Source organism: Bison bison, unplaced genomic scaffold (genome assembly GCF_000754665.1).
Source record: "Bison bison bison isolate TAMUID 2011002044 unplaced genomic scaffold, Bison_UMD1.0 scf7180017864370, whole genome shotgun sequence".
NCBI classification, from domain to species: domain Eukaryota; kingdom Metazoa; phylum Chordata; class Mammalia; order Artiodactyla; family Bovidae; genus Bison; species Bison bison.
Genome location: NW_011494942.1, coordinates 10,214,376 through 10,240,198, shown reverse-complemented (window position 1 = coordinate 10,240,198; position 25,823 = coordinate 10,214,376). Strand labels below are relative to the sequence as shown.

At 33.9% G+C, this 25,823-nt stretch overlaps 1 protein-coding gene across 4 annotated transcripts in view; it reads left to right on the top strand.

The window, feature by feature from the left end:
• The window catches only part of KRAS (Kirsten rat sarcoma viral oncogene homolog), a 42,037-nt gene extending 16,290 nt beyond the window's left edge, over window positions 1-25,747 (top strand). For 2 of the 4 annotated variants that reach the window (XM_010855994.1, XM_010855993.1), the window contains 4 exons: window positions 7,339-7,517; window positions 8,505-8,664; window positions 16,099-16,222; window positions 21,274-21,360. In XM_010855994.1, the coding sequence (XP_010854296.1) occupies window positions 7,339-7,517; window positions 8,505-8,664; window positions 16,099-16,218 (459 nt within the window). In that variant the 3' untranslated portion in view covers window positions 16,219-16,222; window positions 21,274-21,360. Of the gene's footprint in view, window positions 1-7,338; window positions 7,518-8,504; window positions 8,665-16,098; window positions 16,223-18,956; window positions 18,958-21,273 lie in introns of all 4 variants that reach the window. The other 2 variants (XM_010855996.1, XM_010855995.1) reach the window with 2 other exon arrangements.
• Window positions 25,748-25,823: the final 76 nt, after the last annotated feature.

Here is a 25,823-nt window from a genome sequence, read left to right as displayed (position 1 = left end):
AAGCAGAGTGACAATATACAGCCTTGACATATTCCTTTTCCTGTTTGAAATCAGTGTGTTGTTTCATGTCCATTTCTAACTGTTGCTTCCTGACTGCATACAGGTTTCTCAAGAGGCAGGTCAGATGGTCTGGTATTCCCATCTCTTTCAGAATTTTCCACATTTTATTGTGATCCACACAGTCAAAGGCTTTGGCATAGTCAATAAAGCAGAAATCGATGTTTTTCTGGAACTCTCTTCCTTTTTCTGTGATCCACCAGATGTTGGCAATTTGATCTCTGGTTCCTCTGCCTTTTCTACAACGAGCTTGAACATCTGGAAGTTCACGGTTCACGTATTGCTGAAGCCTGGCTTGGAGAATTTTGAGCATTACTTTACTAGCATGTGAGATGAGTGAGATTGTGCAGTAGTTTGAGCATTCTTTGGCATTGCCTTTCTTTGGGTCAGTACAAAAAAGACCAAAATCCCAAAAGGGTAAAGGACACAGGTTATGGGAATAAATATGAAAAAGAAAAACGATGTAACATTACTAGTCCTCAAAGAAGGAGATATTAAAACAATAGGGTTTTGGTCTAACAAACTGAGAAAAATAAAAATGTAAGACCTGTTGTTGAGTGAGTGGTGATGAGATGGGTACACCCTGTTTATTATTATTTTTTAATTACTGGAAAATTGCTTTACATTATTGTGTTGATTTCTGCCATACAACAACGTGAATCAGTCATAATTGCATATTAATATATATCCCCTGCCTCTTGAGCCTCCTCCCCTCCCCCACCCTTCTCCTGTAGGTCATCACAAAGCACCAGGCTGAGCTCCCTGCGTTAAATACCAGCTTCCCGCTGTCTGTTTTATACGTGATAGTGTGTGTATGTCAGTGCTACGTTCGCAGTTTGCCCCACTCTCACCTTTCCTGACTGTGTCCATGTATCCACAAGCCTGTTCTCTGTTAGAGTCATCAGTACTACTTTTCTAGATTCCATGTATATATATATGCGTTAATATATAATATTTGTTTTTCTCTTTCTGATTTATTTCACTCTGTGTAAGAGGTTCTAGGTTCATTCACCTCGCTACAACTGACTCAAATCCGTTCCTTTTTATGGCTGAGTAATATTCCATTGTATATATGTACCACATCTTTATGCATTCATCTGTTGATGGATATCTAGGTTGCTTCCAAGTCCTGGCTGTGGTAAATATTGCTGCAGTGAACATTGGGATACATATGTCTTTTAGAATTATGCTTTTCTCAGGGTATGTGCCCAGTAGTGGGATTGCGGGGCCATATGGTTAGATTTATTCCTAGTTTTTTAAGGAATTTCCGCACTGTTCTCCGTAGTGACTATGTCAGTTTACATTTCTAACAGCTATGTAGGAGGATTCCCTTATCTCATCTTCGCCAGCATTATTGTTTGTAAATTTTTTGATGATGGCCATTCTGACTGATGTGAGGTTTGTAGTTTTGATTTGCATTTCTCTGATAATGAGCTTTTGAACTGTGGTATTGGAGAAGACTGTTGAGAGTCCCTTGGACAGCAAAGAGATCAAACCAGTCAATTCTAAAGGAAATCAGTCCTGAATATTCATTGGAAGGACTGATGCTGAAGCTCCAATACTTTGGTCACCTGATGCGAAAAACTAGCTCATTGGAAAAGACCATGATGCTGGGAAAGCTTGAAGGCAGGAGGAGAAAGGGACGACAGAGGAAGAGATGGTTGGATGGCATCAGGGACTCAATGGACATGAATTTGAGTAAACTCTGGGAGTTGATGGTAGACATGAAAGCCTGGCATGCTGCAGTCCATGGGGTTGCAAAGAGTTGGATGGGACTGAGCCACTGAACTGAATAATGAGCAGTGTTGAGCATCTTTTTTTGTGTTTATTGGCTGTCTGTATGTCTTCTTTGGAGAAATGTCTATTTAGGTCTTCTGCCCATTTTTTGATTGGGTTGTTTGTTTTTTGACATTAAGCTGTATGAGCTGTTTATATATTTTGGAGATTAATCCTCTGTTGGTTACTATGTTTGCAATTATTTTCTCCCATTTTGAGGGTTATCTTCATCTTGTTTATAGTTTCCTTTGCTGTGCAGAAACTTTAAGTTTTACTGGGTCCCATTTGTTTTTTGTTTTGTTTTGTTTTTATTTCTGTTAATCTAGGATGTGTGTTAAAGAGAATCTTCCTGCGATTTATGTCAAAGAGTGTACTGCCTATGTTTTCCTCTAAGAGCCTTATAGTTTTTGGCCTTACATTTAAGTATTTAATCTGTTTTGAGTTTATTTTTGTATATGGTGTTAGGGAGTGTTCTTAATTTCTTTCTTTTACATGTAGGTGTCCAGTTTTTCCAGGACAGCTTATTGCACCACTTATTGAAGACACTGTCTTTTCTCCGTTGTATGTTCTTGCCTCCTTTGTCAAAGAAAAGGTGTCCATATATGCATGGGTTTATCTTTGGACTTTCTGTCTTGTTCCATTGTTCCGTATTTATTTTTTTGTGCCAGGACCATACTGTCTTGATGACTGTAGCTTTGTAGTATAGTTTGAAGTCAGGGAGGTTGATTCTTATAGCTGTTTTTATAAGACTGTTTTATAGTGCCTCATATGTTTACAGTGGAGTGGTTTATTCATTTGTTCAACTACTGAATACCTGCAGTGTTCAAGACTGACACACAGGGTACATAGTAGTGAGTAAAACAGATGCAAGCTGAACCATCCTGGAGTGTACAGCCACGCAGGGGATATCGACTTGAATAATTACACATAAGTATATAGTTGCAGATTGTAATATGATCACCAGCTGCTGTTAGAATATATATTGTAGGACTAGCAACGACCACTAGAAAGCAGTTGTAGGAGATTGCCTGAGACACAAGCACATTGGGCTAGGGTGATGGTGCTGAGTGCTTGGATTTGGAGTATATTTTGAAAATAGATAAATGGCATAAGATTGTGGGTATTAAAAGTCTGTAATTTTGTGCTCTGTGGTAAAATGTTTTGGGATATACATGTTAAGTATATTTCTTAACTATAGTTTTTTGAAAGTAAACCGTATTTTCTTAGCATCCTTTACCATAAATAGCATTACTGTGTCAAAGGCTATGAACATTTGTGTGGCTCTTGATAAGTACCATACTTGCTTTCCCAAAGGGATGTACCTGTAAACTGTATCACCAGAAATGTTTGGCTTCAGTCTGTGTTTAATTTTTGCCAGCATAGTATATTTCATTTAGAAAAGTTTTTCTTTTTTAAATTAAATAGTACTTTAGCTGGGAATAAGGGGAAATTATGGAATAACTTTCCCTCATTTATCATTTTATTGTGTTGAGTTAGTTTTTAAGTGGCTTTTTTTTATCCTAGTTTCCAGAGGATGTTAGTAACATATGTACCTGATCTAAAAGTTTATTCTATATTATTAGTACTATTCTGGAAATAACACTAATTAAAAATGTAAAGTCTTATTCCTTTTCTTGCTTTATCTTTAACTAGTTTCATTGTGGAATTTATGTGGTTTTAAACTGGTTATGCTTTATAACCTGTATTTTTTCTCAATGATGATTTGTTTTTTTACAAATAAAAGGAGTAATATATGTTAAGAGTACTTTAGATTTGTGATAAGGCGTTAATAAGCTTAGAGCGGGGTTGGCAAACTTCTGTTAAGCATCATTTGGTTCTTTGTCACATAATCTGTTTTTTTAACAACCATTTAGAAACCTAAAAACTATTCTTGGCTCATAGGCCACACAAAAACAAGTGAGCAGGATTTGGCCTGTGGGCTGTAGTTTGCTTATTGAGGCTTTTCATCTTGGGAAAGAGTCTCCGTTGACACATACATTTTTTCTTACCTCCATATACTTTTTTCCTTATGGCTGCTCTGAAGCTGGAACAAACGCTCTAGTATTCACGTGTCATTTTTGTTGTGCTTGCTGTCTGCTTTGTCTTAAAACCTGTCAGTTCTTTTCAGATCACATCTCACCATGTAACACTTTTGTTCTTAAGTTTTTACCAAGTTGTATTGCCTTTTTATATAGCTCAGTGACTAGTTACACTTCTAAGGATGACTCTAGTTAAAATTAACTTGGGAAATACTGGTTTACGTTGTTCAGTTCAGTTCAGTTCAGTCTCTCAGTCGTGTCCGACTCTTTGCAACCCCATGGACCACAGCACGCCAGGCCTCCCTGTCCATCACCAACTCCCGGAGTTCACCCAAACTCACGTCCATCAAGTCGGTGATGCCATCCAGCCATCTCATCCTCTGTTGTCCCGTTCTCCTCCTGCCGCCGATCCCTCCCAGCGTTAGAGTCTTTTCCAGTGAGTCAGCTCTTTGCATGAGGTGGCCAAAGTGGGTTTACGTTTTTAACCTAAACCTATTCTTTGTAATCAGCAGATTCCACCTCATTGTTTATAGGCAGGTTGTAGATTATTTTTTTTCAAGAGCAGAATGTGAATCAGAACTTTGCTGTCAGTATCTTTAGGGCTTAGAAGGGAAAAGATAATAGGAATGAATAGAGACTGCTTTCCCAGTTTCCCAGTCTCTTTGATGGAGTGTTCATCCTGGGAACATGCTATGAAATACATGCAGAAACTGCTGCTATTCCACTTTACATCCTTTCGAAACACAGAGTGTTTGAAAATTTTGTAAATGGGAATTTACTGAGGTGTTTGTTTTAGAGGCAGTATCTGTCATCACATGTGAGTGATCCTCCAGCCACACCTTAGGTATAGATCTGTATGGCTCCAGAAACTATAGTCTGTAATTCATTGTTGATAGGAAATTTCAAAGACTAAAGAAACTATTAACCATAAGGTTAACTTGCGCTAGTTTTGGCAAGTGAAGACTGTGAGGAAAAGTCTTTGGTCTGTTTTACATGCTCAGTAGCCACACTTGGGTAATGAATGGATTGACTTGAATACACTGTACTTTGCTCTGAATTCCTGCTCTTTCATTATACCTTGAAAACACTGGTTTTTATTAAATAATTTATAATATACACGAGTTCTTTCAAGTGGTTAATTAAGGGAATTTGTTGGTTTTCTTTTGTTGTTTAATCACTAAGTTGTGTCCAACTCTTTTAGGCTAAAATAAAATGTCAACCAAATGTTCAAATCTTTGGTCAAGAGCTTCTTGTTTAGAAAACTAAATATTCATCCTTCTTTTCTGACTAGTGAGATCAACAGCTTTTTATTATAGACATTTGGAAAATACAGTTTACTTTAAAAGATAAGCACTAGATCATAGTCTAATATGGTAATCTTTCATACTTTTTAAAATTAAGGGGCAAAGGAATACATTAAAAATAATATCTGTTACCAAAAAAAGATAAGTAATCAATTATTTATTAAATTAATTCTTTCCATCAGAGACATACCCTTTGTTAACATTAATAAACATACCACCATGAGTTTTTTTAATGTATATATAGATACGTTTATACAGATGTGTATCTCTATACTGGGAACATGTCACATGTGTATCTTAGAATACTCTGTATGCTGTGAACATTTTTTCAGACATTTTACCAAAAACATAATTTTTAACGACCACTTTTTAAATAATAGATTGGTTTGTAAAGTAATTCATGAACTAAAGGTGGAACAAGAAGAAACAGTGTCCTTAGGCTTATACTTTATACCCATTATTAGCCCTGCCTCTGCTTCCATGACCTCACCTTACACCAGCTCTTTCCCTTATTTTTTGAAGTCTGTTTTGGCAGACAGTGTGTGAAATCTTTTAGGCATGAGGATTAATCAAAAGGTTCCCAGGTGGCTCAGTGATAAAGAATCTGCTTACCAATGCAGGATATGCGGGTTTGATCCCTGGGTTGGGAAGATCCCCTGGAGGAGACTGGTAACCCACTCCAGTATTCTTGCCTGGGAAATCCCATGGATAGGGGAGTGTGTCAGGCTACAGTCCATGGGGTCACAAAGAGTTGGACACGACTGAGTGACTGAGTAGATACACACAGACTAATCAAAAGTCAGAGGAAAGTCAAATTTCATTTCAGGAGTCTTATGTTACTCACCCTCTTTTCTTTACTCCCTCTTTGAGTTGCAGTGCCTCTAAGGTATCCAACTCTTTCTTTTTTCTTTTCTACTCCCTCTCTTTTTTACTAGGGATCTCACAGAATTTGCAGACAGAACAATTATTCTCTTTAGCAGTTTCATAGTATCTATCTGACTGTTAAATACTGTTCCCAGGACTGTAGAAATGGACTATGGAGGGTATGAAAATTCTCAGCATTGACCATTCTCTTATGAATTCCCTTGACTATAGGTAAAATAAATGCATGACAATTATTTGTAAGTTTCTTGGTTTTTCTTGCCATCTAAATCATCCAGAATAGTAAGAGTTGATAGAGCTATCCCATTTTGTAATAATTATTTTTCTTTACAGAGAATTTTGGGTCTTTTTGTTATCAATCTGTGCACTTGCATTGTTGACTCTTCTTGTAACATCTTTTTTTTTAAAAAAACTTATAAAACTGTGGTAAGATACACATAAAATTGATCATTGCCATAATTTTAAGTGTACAGTTGAGTGACAGTAAGTTAAATTCACAACATTGGACAGCCATTAGCTCTATTTCCAGAAGTTTTTCCTCATCCCAAACTGAAACTCTGTGCCTATTAAATAATAACTCTCCAATTCCCCTCTCCTCAGCCCCAGGTAACGTCTTTCCTACTTTTTGTCTCTGTGACTTGACCTTTTCTAGGTGTCTCAGTATAAATGGAATCATAGAATGTTTGTCTTTTTGTATCAGACAACATTTAGCGTAATGTTTTCAAGGTTCATCTGTGTTATATAGCATATATCAGAATTTCATTTTTTATGGCTGAATAATATTCCACTCAGTGTGTGTATGTGTATGTGTGTACAGTCATGCCATCACACCACATTGTATTTATCCATTCATTTTATCCAACAAACATTTGAGTTGTTTCTACATTTTAGCTATTGTAAGTAATGCTTTGACCATTGGCATACAAGTATTTGAGTTTCAGCTTTCAGTTCTTTTGTTAACATACCTAGGAATGGATTGATGGATCGAGTTTCTCTGCATCCTTACTAGCACTTATTATATTACCTTTTTTTTTTTTTTCCATAGCCACTCTAATGGGAGTGAAGTGGTAGCTCATTGTCGTTTTGATTTGCATTTCCTGAATGAGGTTGAACATCTTTTCATGTACTTATTGGCCATTTGTGTATTTTCTTTAGAAACCTGTCTATTCAATTTGCTCAGTTTTGAATTGGATTGGTTTTTGTTTGTGAGTTGTGTCTAACACCTTTTTGGAAGTAAAAGGTGCACCGTGATAACCCAGACTGTGTTTCTCCCTTCTCAGGATTCCTACAGGAAACAAGTAGTAATTGATGGAGAAACCTGTCTCTTGGATATTCTCGACACAGCAGGTCAAGAGGAGTACAGTGCAATGAGGGACCAGTACATGAGGACTGGGGAGGGCTTTCTTTGTGTATTTGCCATAAATAATACTAAATCATTTGAAGATATTCACCATTATAGGTGGGTTTAAGTTGAATAAAATAAATTGACATTGAGGAGTAACTGTATCTCCATTTATTGAGTCTTTGCTAACTGCCATGCACAAATTATCTAATATAAAATAATTTTTGTGAGGTAGGTAATATCCCTGTTTTGCAAATGAAATCTTAGGGATTGAGCAGTTGAGCAGCTTGTTCCAGATCACACAGTGGCGATGCTGGAATTGAAAAGCAGGTCTATTTGACTCTAAAACCTGTGCTCTTAACCACTCTGTACTAGAGAAACAAAGCTTTATGCTAGATCCATCATAAAAATGAAAACCATGAACAAAAATGTGAAAAGATAATTGAGATGGCACCACTTTGAATAGCCTTAAAAAATAAGTCCATTTAGTGTGGCATTTCTTGGAATCAAATAAGTACTGGCTTTAGATAATTAAGGAAAAAACACAACTCTGAAGTTAAAAGACAGAAGTGTTAATACAGTTTTTAAAGAATCTTGGTGAATTTGCATAAAATTGATTACTTTTATTAAAATAATTGTTCACATAGAAATAAAATCTTTCCACTTGGTGTTCTTTTTTAAGAATGGAAGGTTAAAAATATGTTAATGTTGTAATTCATGTTTTTATAAAAACATTAATTCTCTCTATATATATTTAACAACATACACAGAATGTGTTTTTAAGATTATAATTTTAAAAATTAGGCATAGCACTTTTTTGGCCTAAAATTTTTCATTATTTCTGTTTTATCATTGTGACCTACCTGCATATGAACCTATTAGACTGTAGTACTATTATATTTCTGGATATTTGATCTTTTAAAAGACATAGAAGTTCTGTTTAGAATAGAGAAAAACAAGCAGAAGGAGGAGAAAGGAAAATTTGGTGTGATGGGAACTAGGAATTACATTAACAACCTTTATTTTATGAGACAAAGTTGTGAATAGTTTCTGAAAGATTTTTGTTACTAATTCCTGTGCTATAACTTTTTTTTTCCTCCCCAGAGAACAAATAAAAAGAGTTAAAGACTCTGAAGATGTACCTATGGTTCTAGTAGGAAATAAATGTGATTTGCCTTCTAGAACAGTAGACACAAAACAGGCTCAGGACTTAGCAAGAAGTTATGGAATTCCTTTTATTGAAACATCAGCAAAGACAAGACAGGTAAGTAAAATTGTAATAAATAACAAATCTTTCCTCTCAAACTATATCAAGTGATTTTAATCATTAATCATAATTTACTAATATATATTCCAATAATGTCATTTTGGGAGCAGGAACGTGTGAACATTAATAAATGTACATACCTGATAGCATAACTGTTGATTTTTTTTCCATTATACTAAAGTAGGAAGTAAAACAGTATTTACTTGGTAAATGTTTTCTAAAGGATATGAGAGGGCAGTCCTCATTCCAGTGTCCATGCGTTATTTTTGGCTTTGGTTTCTTTCTACATTGAACAGTTCAGCACATCTTATAGTCAGGATTCAAGAGATGTGGGAATTTTTTTTTTTTTTTTTTACTGTTTTTTTTTTTTTAAATTAACAGGGAGACGAATTTTGAGTTTCCTATTTTTGAAGTGCTTTTATATTATGTCATGTTTCTAGATTAAATGTATGTTTGGAGAATTTTACTTTGCTAGAATATTCTTTTAAAGGATATATTTGTTTTTCAGGAAAGTTTTCATTAAGGCAGGAGAATATTTACAAAGCAAATAGGAATTCTCAGTTATTCATTTACTGTGTTGTTCTGAAAAAAACACCACCACCACCAGATTGATCCTGAATTTTGTTTCAAAAATTATCTTTAAAAGTAACTTTTTCCCTAGGTAAAATTAATTGATACGATTTAACCTCTTTGTGTGAAATAAGAGTTTAACGTATAGAATAAATAAATTCCTAGAAAGGAATATATAACGTTATGATGGAATACTGGTATGTTCCATACAAGGTGAACATTTGTTTGGGGCCTTGTCTGGTTATGGCCTGGAAAACCAATCTCATGGAATTTAACTTTATCATCCTTAGAAGTTAAGAAAATTGATGAAAAATTCATTACATGGTTAAACTTATAAAAACATCTTCTAGATCTTTCACTGAATTTTGTAAAGGGATAAAAATTTTAAAAGTAAACCATTTCTCAGCTAGTATATATATGTCTGCTTCCCTGGCGGAAGATTATATGTACCACTTTCTACTTGTATAAATTTGGTACACAGTGAAAAAAAATTCTATTTTAAGTCTTCATTTGGAATCAAAAGTTGAATTACTATAGTTTTTAACCATAATACAGATTATCTAATTCTAAAACCTGATTTATAAGTTACAAAAATACTTGGTACATATATTACTTCAGTTTACTTTGAAAGAATTAAGATTTTATTCATAGCATTCCCAAGTCCCAAAGACTAGGAAGAGGTTTGATTTTTATCATCTTCGTACTGGTCTTCTCTGACTAGAATCCTGGATTTCCCTTAAGAAGTACTCAGAAAACATGATTATATCATTGTAACTTTTTCTCTCACTTTCATATACAAATTTTTCAGGTATAAAATTGAAGGATTTTTACTGAAAGCATTTGCAAACCTGCTACCTAGATTATACTATTAACATTTTATTAACTTATATTATTTATAACTTTAAAAATAAATACTTTAGATTGGGAGATATATTAGTTTACATTGTACAAAGGAAAGAAAAAAGTCTAATAAGAGACTTTGCCTGATGTTGTAAAGGGCTGCAAATAAAGCTGTACTTCTCATACTTTAATATGCATAAAAATCAACTGAGCTTCTTATTCAAACCCAGATTCTAATTCTGAATTAGAATTAGGGTCTAGATTGGAAGCTGTGATTCCGCAATTTTAACAAGCTCTCAAGTGATGCTGACTTTGGTACATGGACCACATCTGGAGTGGAAAGGTAATAAAGGACAGAAGAAGAAGTCTTGTTACTTCTGCAGTGTTACCCTCCACTCTCGTTTGATATAAGAGCCTAAAACAGTTGTGTCTTCTTTCCTTGTATGGTTACTACCTCAGAAGTAATATTGATTCTTAATGTTTGACATGAATACTTTAATATACCACAGCATTCATAACTAATCGGAAAACTACCTGGTTTCCTTTTAAAATAGATTTTTAGGTTTTATACTGGTTTTTGTGGAGGGAGGGGTAGGGAAGGTAATGTAGGTATGTGATACCTAGTGGATTAACCTGAATTTGTTTTGTAGACATTTTTATGGATCATCGAATTGAAATATACAGTGATATATTACAAAGAAATACTGTACTTTATTCCTTAACCTTCTAGCCCTCAGCTTCTCTTATATTTATATCCTGTTTTATTGATCTGGTTATGTAATTTATGGTGCTAAACTACAACTTCGATATTTAGTTTCTGATCTTTGATTTCTCTATTATATGGACTTGTTGATTTGTCTCTCAAAAGTTTATTCATCTCTCTCTGTTGAAATTAATTTGATATTTGCATGCTCTTAGAAGACTTGAATTAACTATTCCAAGTAATTGAGAAAATGAAGTATGTAAATTTTTATAAATTTTAATTTACATCTCTAGTTTTTGTGAAAATTTGAAGCCCTATTTTCTGCAGAACGTTTTGATATTCATCTCCTATTATTTATTTATTATTGGAGCAAAATGAATATGCATATCCTCATTGTAGTTTATCAGCAGCTACTTGTTTCCTGCCCTGTTTTGGTCTTGAGCATGAACTTAAAACACAAAACAAGAGAAAGTTATATTTAAGTTAGTAGGAACAGGACATGCATTTAGAACTTTTATAGATAAAAGTCAGGGGCTAGCAAGCTTTTTCTGCAGAGGGTCAGATGATAAATACTTTAGGCTTTTGGGCCCCAAGTGATATCTGTTGCATTTTTTTTTTTTCTTACAGCTCTTTAAAAATGCAAAAATCACTCAGCTTGTGGGCAGTACAAAAATATGGGCTGTGGCTGCATTGGGCTTGTGGGTTGTACTGTGCTGCTTGTTGATTAGGGAGCTGTGTTCTTTGACCAGACATGAGAAGTTAGGTCAGACTTTCAACTTAAATTTTATAGGCTAACATTAGTAATTTTAAAGTAAAATCTACATATTCTGTGAAAGAGAAGTTAAGAGTTTTACTCTAGTATTTTTAAGGTAAGGGTTGCAGACTATGTATTTTACCAACTTAATTAGTTTCTTATTTTAAAAAGTCCATTTTTATGGCTAAAATACAATTCTTTTATATTTTTATAAAATTATAGTTTTCAGCTATTCTTTTAGTCCACATCTGAAAGGCCAAAGAAGTTTTTGTTTCTGCAGGTAGGCTGCATCAGGTCCCTGTGTTCCAAGTGTATAATAAAGTCTGCTGTCTAGATGACATTTTTCTGGCTTCTTTGGGCAGTGCATGGTAGTGTTCGCAAAGGCTGTTGAAACCAAATTGTTGATACCATGGTAATCAGCAGTGTGTTTTCCAGTCTGCTAAAATCAAAAGTGGGGAGCATTCAGGAAAGTGGATGATAAAAGCAAAATTCTCTGAGTATATGTTACTTCTGATTCAGCTTTTTTGCTTTCTGGAGGTCTCAATTTGAGCATAATGTGAAAATTTGTTTTATGAACTTAAAAATGTTTTAAGTTTAAAAAAAATTTTTTTTAAAAATTAATTTTGTTTTGTTGTTGTTAATTTCCAGATACATAAATTTAGTTGTTGGGAGACCTCCGTTAAAGAAAACTTATGATCAAACTGTTTTAACAAAGCAAACCAAACAAAAAACGTTCTTATATGCCACATTTCTCTGTTTAGCAGTAGTTGGGGTTGTGTACAAAAGATTGATATTTTGAACTTTGCTTTTTATGTGTTAAAACTAGACAAAACAATTAACCGAGGACCTGCTGTGCACCAATGCATAGCATAGCCTCCGAAGCAGTTCAGAGTTGCTGAGGTAGGTTATCGTTCGGCAAGGTTTCTTTCCAATTCAGCAATGCAGAGTTGCTTTTTAGAATACATCTTGTTCCTCCCATTGCTCTCCCCCAAGAAGGCTAGAAGAGGGGTGGCAGAGGATGAGATGGTTGGATGGCATCACTGACTCAATGGACATGAATTTGAGCAAACTCCAGGAAATAGTGAAGGACAGGGGAGCCTGGTGTGCTGCAGTCTATGGGGTTGCAAAGAATTGGACACAACTTAATGACTGAACAACAACACAGGAAGGCTAGTATTCTTGCATTCAGGTATTTGAAGTGTTATTTCATTGAAAGAATTTTGGCAGGTAGTAAACTGTTAACTGGAACAAGTACTTGTTTAAAATTGAATTGGTTAGTGAAAACATTACAGGCATAAGGATACAGAATGATGTGGTTAACAGTTCTTTCTCCTGTACTGAAGTGCTGTATTTCCATAGTCTCCACAGTATGTTTTCAGATAATGACTGAGCTGAAAGTACTGTCAATCTCTTGATTAAAGAAAAATGTACAAATATATTTTTTAAAACTTATTTTAAAATTTACATACATAGACACATGCACTTTTGCTCCTACAGTACGCACTTGTGTCTCAGTTGTTTAATCAGTGAGATCTGAAGATGAGTATATTGTGGCAACAAGCCATAGTCTCAAGAATAAATCATTGTGTGCCGGTTAAGACCTTAGCAACTAACCATAGTAGGTATTAAACATCTGTTTTGGCTGTGCTTAATCTTTTAAAATTACCTACAAATTCTGGAATATGAAACCAGTGTTTTGTGCCAGTGGTTTAAGGTACATACAAGGATCAGTAATGTTCTCTTCATGTCAGTATGACTTTAAAGCATATTATCAAGAAATAAGTAATTAAGTCTGAGAAAATATGGTAAATAACTGATTCTTTAAAATCTAATTTAAATTTTCTATTAGTAAAGATGAGAAATGAAAAAGTCATTCTGGAACAACTATTTCTTGGTGGTGTTAATTATCTTAGCCTCTGAGGTCCTGATACTGAATTTTTGGTGGCGGGTAGTCTAGTTCTTTTTAATTACTGGCTTCCAACTCTCTCTGCATTACTGGAAACAAAAATCATATATTCTGATATTGGTGATGGGATGTGCATACTTAAAAAGCAGACACATTCAAACTAGTTTTAGAAATAAATTATAATCAAAATTTGCTTCTGCTAAATTATTTTTCCTCCATCATAGAATATTTCAGTACTTCTACATTGACCTTATACCTTCTTTTTTAAACAAGAATGAGAGTTTTTATTCTTAAAAATATGAGCTTTACCTGGTTTGTTTTATTTGTATATACATATATTTGAAATTTCTTGCATTAATTTTCAAATTGAAAAGACAATCATTTGTGAAGATATCTTAAATGTCAGCAACATGCTTTATATTTTATATGCATTACTAAAGCTCTTTTAATACCTTAATTATTTAGTAATTTCTTAAAAACAAACCCTCTCCTCTTAGACAGTAGTGATAAATACAAAATATTAAAAATTTTATATATGGGTACATGTGGCTGTCTCATTTAAAGTACCAACATATTTAATGATTTCAGAAAATAGTTGGAATTTTTATTCTGTAGTTGGCTTAGTTACCTAATTGATTAAATTGATTTCATTAAAAGTATACAGATATTTATGTCACGTTGATACAATAACTTCAGAGGTACATTTTAATATATAATTAACATTATTTAAATCCCTACTTAACTGAAACTTAATTTTATGAATTTTAAATTAAAATTTTACTTCAAAGATAAATTACTGAGTTCCACTGAAGCCATTCTTAATACATTCTAAAGATTTGTAAGAATTAATATTGCTATAAAAATTGAGATGCCCCTTTTCTTTTCCTTAACTATTGTAAGCAGTGGATGTGTGATGATGTATGCATGCTAAGATTAAGCTTTAGCTGTTTTACTTAAGTTAATACTTAAATGGCTGATTCTGTGTGCTTGATTGAATTTAAAACTGCAAATCATATTTTTGGTACAAATTAGATTTTTAGGTACTGGGTCCATTTTTTCACATTTGGTTATAGAAAGACTGATGTTACCAATGGCAGAGACTTAAATATGCCACTTCCCATAGTGAGTAATTCTATCTTAAAATTGAAAGAACAGATTAAGCTTAAAAAAAAATGTACGGTAAAATAAACCACTAACATTTTAAAAACATCTTTCTTTCAGAAGAATGGAACATGTATCTTTTAAGTTAATTTGTACCACATGTAAATTAATGTGTGCTTAAGTTGCATCAGTCATATCTGACTCTTTGAGACCCCATGGACTGTAGCCTGCCAGGGTCCTCTGTCCACGGGATTCTGCAGGCCAGAAAACTGGAGTGGGTTGCCATTCCTTCTCCAGGGGATCTTCCCAGCCCAGGGATTGAACCCGTGTCTCTTACATCTCCTGCACTGGCAGACGGGTTCTTTACCATTACCATTAGTGCCACCTGGGAAGCCCTATGTAGATTAATATTTGTGTTAGTATTTCTTTTTAGAAATACTAAAGAATTCTTAATATTTTTGAGAATATACTTTAAAGAAAATTTTAAGATTTTTAATATTTTAAGAAAATACTTAATACTTTTAAGTATTCTTAATGCTTTTAAGAAATTAATATTTCTTTTTTTAGATGTCAGCTTCTACTTTGGTGGTTACATTCTTCGGGACAAACTAACAGTACAGTTAATCTAAACATTTTTTCCTTTTGTCTACTGTCTAATTTTCTAGACTAGAAAAGACATAAAACTTCTCCATATGGGCATATATGATTGTATGTGTTGTTGTAGCTTTCTCACCATAGCCTTAAGCAGAAGTCCCCTTGGCTCCTTCAGAGTGTGTAAATTAAAAGATATGAAGCCAGTACATTGGATATTGTTCTAAAAATTATTCTTAAGACTTGTAATACGGATACAAAATTGTATTGCTACTATTTTGTATTTTTTAAACAATTAAAAATATTTTCATTTTATGGTAAACAGCCCTCATTTAGCATTTTTATTTAAATAGTGCAATTCTCTATCCACAAAAGTCCCAGTCTTGGTTCCGTTTGTGGGCTCTAGAAATTGACTGGACAGTTGCAACTGAAGATAGAACTTGTGATTCCAGTCTCTTGACCCAGCTGTATTTTGAGGTGTTGTGTGCATGTGTGTGTGTGTGTGTGTTGAAACAAAGGTCTGACTATCCCTTTTGTACCATTTTTCTCCTCACTCCTGACTCAGAGCAGGGGTGGGGATCAGTGGTACAAAAATAACTTGTTTTCCCTAAGTCAAAGAAATAATTTAAATCTAACTTCAGTTTAGACTTTGATTAATTCTGTGACTAACAAACTAAAATGATTGCATTAATTGATATACAGGTACTAATAAAACATGCACTTCCTAATTTAAATTAAAAAAAAAAATTCTTATCCCATTACAAAACTTGACTTCAAAGAACAAATCAGAATTTATGCCCTATTTTAATACTGAATCTCCAGTTCTATTCAAACAGTCTGATTCTGTTTGAGAAAAGAAAATGCTCAAGTAAAGCTCAAAATTTCAAACTTCTTGCACATGGCTGTCCCAAAAAATTACTATTACCAATGAAACAGACTTTAAAGAAGTTGTGTTTTACAATGCAGAGAGTGGAGGATGCTTTTTATACATTGGTGAGAGAGATCCGACAATACAGATTGAAAAAAATCAGCAAAGAAGAAAAGACTCCTGGCTGTGTGAAAATTAAAAAATGCATTGTAATGTAATCTGGTAAGTTCAGCATATTAATTTTGGCAGAAAGCATGTTTTTCATAGCTAACGAAGTAGCAACCACTTGAGATCTACCTTGGTGTGGGATTCTAATTTGAAGTATTAAAAAAATAAGAAAGGTGTAGTTTGCTTCCAGTCAATACATTTATTTTTAATGGATATTAATTATAATTGAGGCAATTTTTTGATGGCTATAGACTATTCTACATTTGTCAAGGTCTTGAGAGACAAAAGATGCCGGACCATATAGAGGAGTTTAATGGCCCAGAAGGTGGGAAAGGATCACTCTTACAGAGTATGTTTTCTTTTGGACATTCCACAGGCAGGTACTTATTCTATCTCTGCTCTCATAACGTAGTGACATCAGCATCACTTCTTTACCCAGGTGAGAAACCTGGGAGTCTTGGGATGACTCCCTATTTTTCACATCCATTTGGAGGCAATCACAAATTTCTATTATGAATGATGTTACACTCTAACTTTTTTTAAAATTTATTTATTTTTGGCTGTGCTGGGTCTTCATTGCTGCACACAGGCTTTTCTCTATTTGTGGTGAGCAGGGGCTACTGTCCAGTCGCAGCACATGGGCTTCTCATTTTTGTCGCTTGTCTTGTTGCAGAGCATGGGCTCTAGGGCACATGGGCGTCAGTACTTAATGCACGTAGGCTCAGTAGTTGCCACTGTTGGGCTCTAGAACACAGGCTCGATAGCTGTGGCACCACGGGCTTAGTTGCTCCATGACATATTGAATCTTCCTGGATCAGAGATGAAACCTCCATCTCCAGCACTGGCGGGCAGATTCTTTACCACTGAGCCACTAGGGAAGCCCACCTTCTAACTTTCATCACATCATCAGTTCAGACTTCGATCATTTCTTGCTGGGATTGTTGAAACCTCTTACTTAGTTTACCTTTTGCTGCCTTTATTCACAGTGCAACTAGAGAGATATACTTAAAAGGTTTCATAGAATATATATGGCTCCTTAACACCAATCTTCCCCTCTCACCTTTGGTTTCATCTCTAAAAAACTCCTTGACTGAACTTTTGGTCCTCATGTAAATCAGCACTATGTTATTTCTTACCTTCCCTTAAGTCTTGGCTGTTGCTCTTGTTTGGAATGCTAGTGTTCTCATCCCCTAGTTTTACTAGTTAACACGCTTTCATGCTTGTCCAATCTCCTGTTCTCTAAGAATCTTTCTTTAAACCAATCCCATGGATGGAGGAGCCTGGTAGGCTGCAGTCCATGGGGTCGCAAAGAGTTGGACACGACTGAGCGACTTCACTTTCACTTTTCACTTCCCATGCATTGGAGAAGGAAATGGCAACCCACTCCAGTGTTCTTGCCTGGAGAATCCCAGGGACAGCGGAGCCTGGTGGGCTGCCGTCTATGGGGTCGCACAGAGTCGGACACGACTGAAGCGACTTAGCAGCAGACTGGGCCTAATGTGCCCTTCTTATGTATTCCCAGTTTATTGCTCTTAACTGTTACACACTTAGCATGTTAAAGTGAAATAAACTATGTTTGATTCCTATACAGTAAGAATTTTAAGAGAGCTAGAATCTCATACTTCTAATCTTTGTATGTCTGTGGCCTAATGAGGTTCCTGGCACACAGGAGCTGCCCAGTTGGATTTATTGAGTGGAATTTCTCAGTTTCCTTTCTAAACCAACCCATATTAAATTTGGTTTTCCTTAGAAAATATTTCCCTCAATAGATGCCATAAAGTTTATACCAAAGCTTAAGGTTTTGATGCATATTATTTGCAATATATAATGTTCTGGGGGAACATGAAATAAAATTGGAGGATATCATTCATTGTGCTGATTAAACTAAAGGTTGGTGTTCTTTATATGAGTCGAAGGTCTGAAATAATGTATCTCCAAAAATATACTTCTGAATAGTAGATTAAGTTCCAAAGATACTATGTGGTATGTTATGAACTAAACTCAGACGAAGAAACAAAGCAAAATTAATGACTGGCATTAATTTTTATTGAGATTTATGAACTCAATATTTTTTGAGCATCATTGTACAAAATAATATTTAATTTAGAAGTGGTAAAACCCAACATTGGGATGCAATCTTAAAAGTAAAACTTCTGAAATAACAGGATTTATGACCAGAGTTAAGTGCCAGTCTTTTTTTCTTCCTACTCTGTTTATTATTAGATGATATTTAAAGTAGAACTATTTAGAATAAAATAAGCTTTATGCTTCAGTTTTTATTTGAAACAGATGAAAGTGTATACTTTTCTAAAATCTCAAATTTGTGCAAACTATTTCAGTGACTGTAGTCTAAATGTCAGATTGTTGGGCATGATGAATCTTTTTCAGTGATCATGAATAGCATTTTATATAAGGAAGAAATTGTACTTGGTAATACCTAAATTTTTTAAATAAAGATATTTTTACAGAATTTGACAGTGATAAATATATGCAGATTAGTTTTTCTTAGTGCTAAAATGATGGGTTTGAACAAATAACCCTAGTGGTATCCTGTTTTGTCTTCTTTACATGTATATGAGAATGATTAGTTCCCACATGAACAAAAGGCATCCACTACCCTGTTTTGAGCAATTTTAATATTTCACTAATCATTAAAATTAAGATTATATAGAAAGAAGAGTTCAGTGGAATACAAACTAAAGTATTTGTCAGAATCTTACAAGAAGGTAATGTAATCAAATTCTCCCTTCATTGTCTCCTAAATACTTATATATTGTTTTCACCTTAGGGTGTGTCTTCTCTGTATCTGTCTCATGGTTTTTCATTTTGTCTACTTGAACATTTTTGTATCATTGATGTTTTTCTTCATTATAAAAACTGTTGAAGTAGACTACATAAGGATGTGTGATCAAAGGGAATTTGTGAAGGGTAAGGAAGTTGGAATAGATTCTCTCTTAAGATTCCATCCTGTTCTAATAGTTTATGTTTATAAATTAGTCAAGGTTGGTACTGTTTATAAGAAAATAGTTATTCTTTATTGTGTCACTGGAAGTTTTTTGTTCTTTATGTGTTAACATGAAGGTTTATATATATGAAGCCTTGATTGTATTGCTGATGAACTGTCTACCTACTTTTCCTCTCTCCTGTGGGTGAAGCAGAAGCGTATGTTGTATCAGTAAGTGGGGAACATCAAGTGAAGTTTGGGGGCTTCACTGGGAACTTCTACTCACTAGTGTTCAAATGAATAATTCCAGTTTTTATACCACTACTATTGTTTAAATGTGAGCAAGCCTCTCATTCCCACTCTATTTAATTCTTTAAAAACATTGGTAATACTTTTATAAATTTTAGATAAAATGTGAAAATCAGTTAAATGTAACTTGCATGAAAATGCCCAGAATTAATTTAGTTATTGAAATATTAATTGTAGAAGATTTAGTAATGCATCAAAGAGAAATATCTGTTAAATATTCAGTTATTTTCAAGATAAAATAATTTAATGAATATGTTTCTGTTCATATTCGACAGAAGTGGTTAAAATGAGTAAAAAGCCAGTTTTCGTTGTTCTTAAAGTGGCTTGATTTATACAGCTTTGTTGTGTATTTGTTCCTGAGACTCCCTCTGGTGTCTAGGTTTGAAAACATCATTAGGTTAACAGGCATTTAATAACAGTTACTGGGGCTTCCCTGGTAGCTCAGCTGGTAAAGAATCCGCCTGCAATGCAGGAGACCCTGGTTTGATTCTTGGGTCAGGAAGATCCCCTGGAGAAGGGATAGGCTACCCAACTACAGTATTCTTGGGCTTCCCTGGTTCCTCAGACAGTAAAGAATCCACCTGAGATGCAGCAGACCTGGGTTCAATCCCTAGATCAGGAAGATTCCCCTGAAGGAGGGCATGGCAACCCACTTCAGTATTCTTGCCTGGAGAATCCCCATGACAGAGGAGGAGCCTGGCAGGCTACAGTTCATGGGATTGCAGAGTCAAGACCCAACTGAGTGACTAAGCACAGCACAGTACTCTTCAGTTGAACAGATTTTTAAATACATATTTTAAATACAAGATCGTATTTTTCCTTTAATTTTTATTTTGCTTGTATGTTTAATTTGCTTTTAACTGGGGTAGGAGAGGAATTGACTTAGGTGTAGATCTTGCACCATTCAGGATTGCAGGGTTAAAATCAGCTGTCCTACTAGCAGTCTGAGTGGTATTTTTCATGTTCTGTATGAATGATGAGGGTGAAAAGTATTTTGACTCAAAATCACTTTGAGTGACTTTGAATAGCTTGCTTTGATCAAAACAAGATGACCAAAATGACCAAATGGCAATTTCTTTGAAGATAACAGCATTTGACTTTATATGAAAAACTTCTGAATACTTCATATACTACACAGATATTAAAAGTATAATGAATTAAGAAACATCTCCAAATCAGTGGACTTCACCACCATTTAAATGATCTAGATCTTTTCTCCAATAGAAGCATTACATTTTTCAGAGTATTGTGTCTTGTGGTCATTTTAAATTTTCTTCTCACAAATATGTGAATTGAAACTAATGCCTTAATAAAACTGAAAGTTATATATTGATACTGTATACTTCATGATAATTATTTAAATCTAAATGGATTTAAATAATATTGAACCATGGCTCAAATATAGTGAAATAATTATAAAAGTAGTATATACTGGCGTGGCTTATATCAAATGTCTAAAACTCAGGGATAATTAAGTATAAATATATATTCACATATATACACAAATACATTTGGATTTTGGTGACAGAGGTATGCCAGTATGGAAAAACTGGTAGCAAATTAAGTTCTCAGGAAAAGTCATGTGTTAGTACATAAGTGTATGTAGGATTCTTTGCCATTGATTTCATTGCCTTTGGTGAAAATCAGTGTTCCTATAATGTTACCAAAATATCCTTGAAGACACTTAAGAATCCTAAAAATCCTAAAAAACCTGATATATATATGTCTAAATAGAAATGTTAAGTATTCTTATTCTTTCTCAATATTTCCACTAGTAATACATCCTTTCTGTTTTCTGTATACCTCAAACCATCATATATATTCACGTTTTAATACTTGTTATGTGTTTCAGGGTGTTGACGATGCCTTCTATACATTAGTTCGAGAAATTCGAAAACATAAAGAAAAGATGAGCAAAGATGGTAAAAAGAAGAAAAAGAAGTCAAAGACAAAGTGTATAATTATGTAAATACAATTTGTACTTTTTTCTTAAGGCATACTTAAGTAAAAGTGGTAATTTTTGTATATTACACTAAATTATTAGCATTTGTTTTAGCATTATCTAATTTTCTTTCTGTTCCATTCATACTGTTAGCTTTTATCTTGAATGCTTATTTTAAAATGACAGTGGAAACTTTTTTCCTCTAAGTGCCAGTATTCCCTGCGTTTTGGTTTTTGAACTAGCAATGCCTGTGAAAAAGAAACTGAACACCCAAGATTTTTGTCTTGGGGTTTTTGGTGCATGCAGTTGATTACTTCCTATTTTTCTTATCAATTGTGAACTTTAGTGTGAAACAAATTAATGAGGCTTTCAAATCATCCCTATTGTATTGTTTTATCTAGTCACACACATGGATTAATTACTAATTATAACTTCAGTTGAGATTTCATGATTGGTTTTACTGAAACATCGAGGGAACATGAATTTATGGGCTTCCTATAGTTTCATCTTGTAGGTATCATTGTCCTATAGTTTCAGTTACCCTTAATGAATGTCAGGTTACACTGTTCACAAAGGTTTTCTTCTTTCCACTGCTATTTGTCAAATGGTCACGTTCCCTAAAATACTATATTTTTTCTATAAAAAAGGAAAAAAATGGAAAAAAATACAAGGCAATGGAAAATATTAAAAGGCCACTTACTTTCCACATTAGGTAAATTCCTATAATGCTCTGAATAGCTTTTTATGTTAAGGCAGACCCAGTAGGTAATGAGGATTAGAACAAGCATTTTGGGACTATATTTACATGCTTTAAATTTTTGTAATAACAAAAAAATTTTAACATGTATAAAGAATTCTCATAGGAATTAAATACAGTCTCCCTGTGTCAGATTGCTCTTTCTTAGCATAAATCTTTTTCTTGAACTTCAATCTTTAAAAGTAGTTTTAATTCTACTGATAGTGATGTAAAAGATTATTTGGGCCAGTTAGCTTGGTAGGTGTTACAGAGACCAGGGTGGCAAAGCCGGGCCTTGTGTGAACCTTTAAGCTACATGGAGAGTTTCACAGTGTGGACTGCATCCCTGTGGTCTTCCATTGTTGCCATGCCTTGGTTGGTCAAAAACAAGGACTTGCAGAGAGATTGAATAGCTCAGCAAGGTACATTCTCATTATGTCGTAGTCCTACTCAGGAACATCACTTTTTTAAAATAAAAAACCCCAAAAAACAGAACTTAAAAAAAAAACCAAACATTATTTTAAATGAGATTTTCGGTGGGGTGGAAAGATTTTAATTTTTTTTAAACGATGAAATGAAAAAATGTCAAAATCTTGAGTATTGGCTAGTTCTCTTTAACACTGGCTAAAGTAACATTTTTGTAAACACTTCAGTACAGTCTGGTCCATTATTAAGAATATCTAATGCTTATACAATAAAGTAATGCTAACAAAATGATTCTTTGAATGCATTTAAAATGTTAACTTATTTTAAAATATTTGAACTGAGATAGTGTGTTGAGGTGAAAGTATCACTGGACAAGGAGGAAGTTGACTTAGATTCTAAGTTATGTGTCTTTGATTTTGGACAAATCACTTACTAGCCATTTCTTCATTTTTAAAGAAGTCATCTCAAAGGCTGTATCTAGCTTTATAACTATGTGATTTACATTCAGTTTACATAAGGATATACCTATTTGTCAGTCTCAGCACCATCTGTAACTTTTTACCTGTGTTATCATCTTCAGTGCCAGCCTTAGGCAAAATTGTGCAAGAGGTGAAGTTTATTTTTAAATATCGTTCTCTGCTTCCAGGACTTTTCCCATATTAGTGTTGTCTTGCCTGCCTACCTTACACTTCTCTATGTCCCATGACTTGATGTTTTTTCTTATAATATTTCTCATTTCTCTGAACTCAAGATTTATTGCTGCTTTGGATATCTCCATGATGGCCTCCCATCAAATCATACCAAAATGTCCTATATTGTAAAATTCCTCAGGCTTAATGTAATCTGACAGATACTATAATGGGATTTGACCTAATAGCTAATTTTCAGATTGTGGCTGTAGCAATTTAATTTTGATCCTCTGAACATCATCTCTTTGCTGCCTGGTTCATCAGTTACAAAGCAGGAGTTTTCATACCTGCTATGAATAGTTAGAACCCTATCCCATGGAAGGAGAATTTAATAAAAGTAGTGCTGAGAGAATTCCTTATGTAATTTACTAGGACTAGCCCTGCTAATAGTGATACATTCCATTGTTTTAAAAACTAAAATCTTACCATGAAAGACACTTTCAAATTTAACTCATGTCTTACTCTTTAGCAGAAGTCATTTTTTCAGCAAATATTTCAGTGCCAGGCACTGCCCAAGGCACTGGGGATATTAAGAGTACCCAAACATGGGACATAAGGCCTGTCCTTAAGTAGTGTTTATATTCTAGAGGGTCTATATATCAGTGAGGCATCTGACACATGACCCAGATACAACATAATGCATGTTGTAATTCTGCAAAAAAATGATTTGGTCTCTAAGTTTAGTTTCTTCCAGTTCTAAAATACTTGTTTTGCTCTTATTCCAAAGTAGCTGTTTAGTCAAGCTCTTTTTTAATTAAATCAGTTTACTTCAGTGTTTTAAAGGAGTAAATTTGATTATTTTTTTAATTTGGCATAATTATGTGATTCTATTGAGACAATTATAGTACAAATTAAGTTGTATGTCAGATAATGTTAAAATCCCCCTGCGTGTAGTATGGTCTCTTTGTATAAGTAATTATAATAGATGTTCAAAATTAAATATTGAATTCTAAAAGTTATTTCTTCTGGGTAAAAATAAACAGATGCCTGAGCTAATTCACAGAAAAGGAAACTTCTCTGTAAAAATCAATATGGTTTCTGAGATGCTATATTAAACTACAGGCTTCTGGAACATTAGGTAGGGAGTTAAGACTTGCTTTAGTACCTCCTTTTATTTCTAAACAAGAGAAAGAAATGGCCATACTTCAGGACTTGCAGTGTATAACTGAGGTGATTTTTAGGACTCTTGAATTTTTGATGTAGCTGGGCAACTTTTTTATGGCAGTGGTAATTATCCTTTATTATGTGAATTTTGAATGGTTTAATAAAATGTTTGTTTTTGTAGAGATTTTAAAAGGGGAGAGATAATCCTAGAAATAACATAAATGTTATCTAATTACAGCCTTAAAGATAAAAATCCTTGTTGAAGTTAAAAAAATTGCTAAATTACATAGTTTTAGACATTAACGTTTGTGGAAGAATGTAGCAGAAGTATGTAGTAAAATTTGAGTGAGTACCTCCACTTAGGAATTCTAGGCTCTATTTTAACTGAGTCACACTGCATAGGAATTAGAACCTAACTTTTATAGGTTATCAAAATCTTGGCCACCATTGCACAATTTTGTCCTAAAATATATGGAAACTTTGTGAGGCATGTTAAGTTGCAGTTTGCACAAGTTCATCTCATCTGTATTCCAGTGATTTTTTTTTTCCTAACCATTTTTCCTACACATATACACATTTAGGTTTCTTTGTAGGCAGTAAAAACTACCTGCCCTTTCCATCTGTCAAAAAGTAATAATTTATTGATTATTTTGTATTAATGATTTTTAACAACCCATTAGTAACTTTAAAGCTGAATTTATATTTAATAACTTTGTTGTTGATATTGGGTAGCATGAAATCTGCATTGAGAAATTGAACAGCATATAACTGGTAGCTGTAAATTCCTTCAGAAAATGAAATTTCTTTCTTTCTAGAAATATATTCACATCAGTTCCTAAAGATGAGTCATAACTAGTAATACTTGTTTTAATAGTTTTAAGTGCCTGTTTGGGATGATAATAGGCAATTTTAGATGAATTTATGAAAAAAAAGTTATTACCTGCAGAAATGTCAATTATAGACGGTCCCCTTCCCTATAGAGCTAAATGGGTTATGTAATGTTTTATTCAAAAGTTTCCAATTCCACTGTCTTGTGTTTTCATGTTGAAAATACTTTTGCAGTTTTCCTTTGAGTGCCAATTTCTTACTAGTACTATTTCTTAATGTAACATGTTTACCTGGAATGTATTTTAACTATTTTTGTATAGTGTAAACTGAAACATGCACATTTTGTACATTGTGCTTTCTTTTTGTGGGACATATGCAGTGTGATCCAGTTGTTTTCCATCGTTTGGTTGCGCTGACCTAGGAATGTTGGTCATATCAAACATTAAATTTAAAAATGACCACTCTTTTAATTAAAATTAACTTTTAAATGTTTATAGGAGTATGTGCTGTGAAGTGATCTGAAATTTGTAATATTTTTGTCATGAACTGTACTGCTCCTAATTATTGTAATGTAATAAAAATAGTTATGGTGACTATCATAGTGTGTACTTTTTTTTTTTTGGCTGTGCTGCACGACTTGTGGGATCTTGGTTCCCTAACCCTGACCTGGGTCCACA